General features: G+C 21.6%; 1 protein-coding gene across 1 annotated transcript; it reads left to right on the top strand.

The window, feature by feature from the left end:
* The first annotated feature begins 737 nt into the window (after positions 1-737).
* On the top strand, positions 738-1248 carry LOC724629 (40S ribosomal protein S28). The gene has a single exon (XM_006569373.3). It carries the CDS (start codon positions 891-893, stop codon positions 1086-1088), a length of 198 nt encoding a protein of 65 aa, XP_006569436.1. The 5' UTR covers positions 738-890; the 3' UTR covers positions 1089-1248.
* Positions 1249-6367: the final 5119 nt, after the last annotated feature.

Genomic DNA, 6367 nt, shown 5'->3' with positions numbered 1-6367 from the left:
AAACTGCTGCTAAAAAAGAATTTGAATAATATACTATCATATTTGCATATAGACGCGCAGCATAAAAGAATTAATTAAGACGGTTTCGCTTTTAGGACACATATTTCAAATGTACAATGTACAATGTATATTGTTCGACCATATATCACATACATTCATGACACTTTTTTCAAGTATTGTAATTTTATATAAACAAAAAATACGTGTGTAAGATTGTGCGTTTGTGGGTATGAACATCGAAAACAAATAAAGACACGTGTAAAACAGACGAAAGAATTTAAAAAACAAATATACACGCGGGAGAAGAAGATTGCAAATATAAGATTTTTAAATGTAATATTTCGTATTCTAAATCAAGAATGACACATTTATACTAAAGCACAAATGAATAAAAGCATATGTATAATGTGTAAAAATATAACGTTGTTATCTTTATTCAAAATTTAATATTAAATATTCGTTATCGTTAATTGGCATGATTCAAATATGAGATTTAAAATTGTAACTAAAAGAATTCGTCAGGAACACGTGGTATAAAAGCAACGAATCTAATGGAGGAATAGTTATTTTAAACTTGCTTTTAGCAATGCTGCCAAAGCAAAGCATCTTCGAATTTTTCATTTCTTGCAATTTAAGATAAGTATATTATAGAATACAATAAAGTATTTATTTCATTATAGTTTGTTTAATTTCGTAACATTAATATTTTTTAATATTTTTTTATCTCATTTCTTACATTATTTCGAACAACTTTTGAAGTATATTTTAGAATACTATTAGAAATTTTATAATTAAGTTGGTAAGAAATTGAATGCAGTTTATAGAATTCGTTCTAAATCTATCGCAATCAATTGAGCAATAACTAAGGAAATCCAGAAATTTCAAAAAATATGGAGAAACCTATAGTTCGTGCAAGAGTAGTGAAAGTTCTTGGCAGAACGGGTTCTCAAGGGCAATGTACGCAAGTCAAAGTGGAGTTTTTGAATGAACAAAACAGACAGTTAATTCGGAACGTGAAAGGTCCTGTACGAGAAGGAGACATTCTAACACTCTTAGAATCTGAAAGAGAAGCCAGACGACTTCGTTAATATATTTAAGAATAAAACTTTCTCCTCGAAAATTAAACAAAAAATATATATATTAAACTGCTCCAGAGAAAAAGAGAGAAAAAGAGAATAATGATTAATATCGACTCTTTTATATACTATTTGGTATGTACACAAAAGGATCTAAAATAACGTTTCTAAATAATTTTTTAAACAATTAAAATCGATAAAATGTAAATATCAACTGCATTTCATTTCCTAGGTATTACTATTGTTAGATATTATAAATAGGAACTAATTAACATTTGTTTTAAAATTGTGATCAATCTCTTGTATGTTTCTAATTTTAATGTAAAATTATAAATAATTGATGAAATTGATGAAAATAATATATATGTATATATTATTGTTATACGAGTATAACCGAAGTATATTTGTAAATAAAAATTAATAAAATAAAAATTCAAAAAATAAATATTTCTTTTCTTCTTTTCTTCTTCCTTTAAATTGTACTTCTCTTATTTTTTTCGCAAATTATTTTACAAATTATTTTATAAATTATTTTACATTATTTATAAAAATATACATAAATAAAATAAATAAATAAATAAAAAAGTAAATTGAAAAATTAATATTAAAAGAGATTTATTTATTTTATTTTATATAGAAATATAATAAATATTTTTAAGGATATCAGGAAATATTTGTATTTTTAATTTTTTTTATTAAGTAGCAAAAAATTTGACCTTTCATGTTTACGTAATTATAAAAATAGCATATGTTATGTTGATGTGAAATGGATGAAGGAAATAGAGTAAGATAATGATATAATTTCAAACAAAATGTTAGCTTTATTTATTAAATATATAAAAGTTGTAATTCAAATTCTACAATATAACTTAGCATTCATATCTGTAGATATTTTCAAAAATGATAGAGATAATAACAGTCCATTAACAACGCAGTTCTTATAGATGTCGCTTTTATCAACTAAAAGAAGAATTTCCTTTAACGAAAAAAATTATTATTTTGTTTATTCAAAGATTATTAAGCACATTTATATAAATAATAAAATTAAAATATTTTTTAATATTTTATTTTTATAATTTTGTCTTTATTTAATATTTAATAGAAGAATTATTAAGTAAATCGTAGTAAATAACAGAAATATAATTTCCGGTGGCAGCTCAATCGATGTTCGTTACGTTGTACATTATGTCGATGCCATGTCAGTTTAGCTTGAACGATCGCGGAGTGAAGTTCTTTTGTTATTTTTTTGTTTTTAATAATTTATCATTTCTTTGAAAATTTTGATCTTATTTTTAATATTTCTAATAATTCGTTTTTTAATCATTCCTCTCATTTTTATTTGATTTTAATTCGTAACGTCATGTTCAAGCTAGACTATCGTGCAATAGTTTCGTTTCATATGTTAGTGTTTTTCAGATCTTCCGCGTCTTCCGCGTAGTGCAGTTTGGTTTCATTGTAATCCCGGACGATCGTAAGTCCCCTTTTCCCCATTTTCTTTCCTTCTATTTTTATGTCTGTAAGGTGAAAATTATATACTTCATGAGAGTAAGATCAAGCGGAAATAGTTGCCATTTTCTTTGTTGTTTTAACATAGTTAATTCGAACAGGATTTTTGCAACTCTTTCCAAAGAATTACAATCAAAGAAGATATAATTTGTGTTGTGTTTGGGAATAATCTGATTCTTTTGAGTTAGAGGATGGCCGTGACGTACACCGCCATTACATGACCCGTTTTATGCGGTGATTCGACATATTTTGTTATTTCTTAACTGCCTTTATTTTGGCTAAAGAAATCACACGTATAAAATTGGTAACCCATTAGGGATCTTTTGCGATTGTTGATGAACGGAAGCAAAAAAAACATAGTTTTTCTGCATCGCAAAAAAACGCAGTTTTCTAGCTTTGTTTCATCTGCAAAATTCGCAATACGTAAATAGAATAATAACGTACTTAATGTTTATATTCTATTTCGTGCTACCTTCTATGACCGTGGCGACGGAAATAGAGGAATATCAATTATCCTTGTGACGACGTATCGGACGAGACGAGCAATGTAATCAAATGAGCACAGTTATACTTTTAAATTTTATTTTTTTTTTTATATTTTAGATAGCATCGTTCCGTTATTTAGGCTCTTCTTTTATTAAGAAGTTCGCCATTAAATAACATATAAACTAAACAATTGCACAGTTTATAAATCCTGCCTATTAAAAATCTACTTTAGCTAGGGCTTAGCTTAGTTATAAGTTTAGCTAGGAATTGGTATATGTTTTAGATTAAAAAGAGGATAGGCGATGATTAGCACGTCTACCTCTTTTTCGGGTAGGTCCATTTTTTTGTATACCGTCTGTTCCAAATGGAATAAACGGTTGATATACTGCGATGATGTCTACCGCAGTTTAAAATTTGTAAAGGAGGGTGGATGGGACCGTTGGAGATAGGGCGAGTCACCATTTGCAGCAACCTCCTCGTGGTGTGACTTGGGAAATTTGTTTTACTATATAAGTAAAACAAATTTGCTAATGGCTGCAACGATTTTTAATACTTTAAACATATAAAATAATATCATTAAAAATAAAAATTATTACTATATATATCATTTTTCATTTGTACATTTTATTCTTAGTTTTTTTTTTTTTTCTAAGTTAGTATATAAATATTTATATTGCAAAAAAAAAGTATATTCATAAAATAATTATTTCTGCTTTTAAATAGCGATATAATATTGTTTGAATTCATTATTGAGCAAAATTGTAATATAATGAATATTATATATTCATTTTTAATATAAATTATCAATATATTAAAATAAAATGAACAGAAAGTAAAATAAGTTGAAAAACATAATGAATATTCAGAAATTTAAAAAAAAGAAAAATGGATATTGTAATATAAGTGTGTAATTTAATAATTTTATTAATTATTAATATATTGGACTTTAAAATGGAAAATTATCAATTAAACAGATCAAAATGTACAACAATATTTCTTATATTGATTAATACAATTAATAGATATAAAATTGATATGGTGTATTTATTTTCTGTAATTTAAATGAAATGAATAAAATTTGTTTCAATATTTATATTGTTATTTGCTAAAAGATTTACATTATTTATAAAAATATGAAAAAACTAATGCATAAATGTAAATAAATAAAAAACTACATAATCTCTTTAAAACATAACCTCAAATTTTTATAATCAACAAATTATATAATATAATAGATTTTATTTATATTTTATTATTTGTAAATGATAAAATTTGACTACATTATTTATCCTTGAAAAAACTTAATAATTCTTCTAATTCTTTTAATTATTTTTCTATCAATTTCAATAAAATAAATAAAATACAAAATTGATATTGTAATTTGTAAAAATTCATCGTGCAGAAATAAATTATTTTACTTTATTAATGAGTTTTCCCATTATCGTATTATCATATCAAATTCTATTTTTAGAAAGTTTAATTAGCGATATAAAGATAAATTCATGTATAAAAATAAAAAGAAATAATGCTAAAAAATTAAAGACCAAGTGGTTTATTAGATAATGGAAACGATCATAGAGTATAATAATTTGTACTTAAAACAAAAATAGTATAAATATTTTTCAGAAATTATTTTTCTTTTTCAAGCTTCAATGATATCTTAATTTAAATAACTACTTAATTTGATAATTGATTTAATTTTTGAACAAAAAAAAGAATGTTTTTTTCTCTACTTGAAATATTATTCATGTTATTTAATATTGTTTTCAAATACTTATATTACTAAGAGGATATACAAAAGATATAAAATTGCGTCCGATCAATTGATATATATATGAATAAAAGATATGTATTATGATTGATATTTTTTAATCCAGTAATTTCGTAATTATATTGTTTTATGGTATTTTAGGTATTTTATTTATAATAGAATTTTTATAAATTTTTAATTATTTTTTTATATTTTTGAAGATTGATTTTTGACGATAAATAACTATTTATATTAAGATAATATTTTAAAAAACATTTTTTAAATATTTTTCAATATATATTGAGCAATTTATGATATATATATATATATATAATATGTTTATTTACATTTATGGAATCATAATCTTAGCCAAAATCTTTTTGATAAAATTAATTACTGATAAAACTGATAAACAAAAGATTAATTCACATTTTAATATAATAATTAAAAATAATTACAAATTATATTGTTTATTAAATACATCAAATAAGAAATGTATTTTTAATTTTTATTAGTATTATTAATTATCAGTATATATGTTCTTAAAAAATTTAACACACAGAATTTATTTTTAATTTTATTATCATAAATTATCTTTTTATTATTACCATAAATTTATTAAAATAAATTATAATAAAATATGAAAATATGAGAATATAAATTATAACAATATTTTGCATACAATTCTAACAATTCTATTCTTATCTTAGTTCCTAATTTGATATTTGAACTTTGTGCTTTCATGTAAGTTGTTTGTATTTGGGATAGATCTATAAAACACTGATAATTTTATCAAGAATAAAATCTAAATACATATACTATATCTTCATACACTATATTCATTTTAACAAATTTTGCATACACAGACACACACACACAATATAATATATATATATATATAATTGATATAAATGAACGGATATAAAGAGTAAAAAATAATTCATTTTTGAGAAATTAATTAAAAAATATTTTTTCATATTTTAGTAAATTTTTTTTTTAAATATAATATATTAAATAATAATATAAAATAATAAAATTATAATCAATTATTATGATTTTATCAATATAATTTTAAATAAGAATTTTTATAAAGAAATTGTAAGAAAATGGATATTTATTATTAAATTAAATATTCTATAATCTTATTCATTATATATTTTATATTATAAATAAAATAAATTGGATTCTGAAAATATAAAATATATTATTTTAAATAAAAAATTATAAAAGATTGTTAACATATCATGTTATGAAAATTCATTATTGTTGCAATCTATTATTAAATAAAAAAATTAATTGTATAATTATATATATATAATTGAATATATTTTGTATATATATGTATTGTACATATATAATATGTTTAAAAAAAAAATTAAATATGAGGATATAAAAGAAATAAAAAAATAAAATATATACAAATAACTGATAATGATGAGTATATATAATAATATATAATGTGTCATAAATAATTTATTATTTTAAATAATAAATATTTGAAATAATAAATATTTAATACATAATACATAAATAATTAATATATATTCTA

This window comes from Apis mellifera, linkage group LG4, assembly GCF_003254395.2.
Source record: "Apis mellifera strain DH4 linkage group LG4, Amel_HAv3.1, whole genome shotgun sequence".
NCBI lineage: Eukaryota > Metazoa > Arthropoda > Insecta > Hymenoptera > Apidae > Apis > Apis mellifera.
Note: the sequence above shows the minus strand (reverse complement) of the source record. Positions and strands in the feature narration are given on the sequence as shown.

What these genes read in the sequence shown, in the direction of transcription:
- LOC724629 (XM_006569373.3), top strand. Translation starts at nt 891, where the DNA reads ATGGAGAAACCTATAGTTCGTGCAAGAGTAGTGAAAGTTCTTGGCAGA.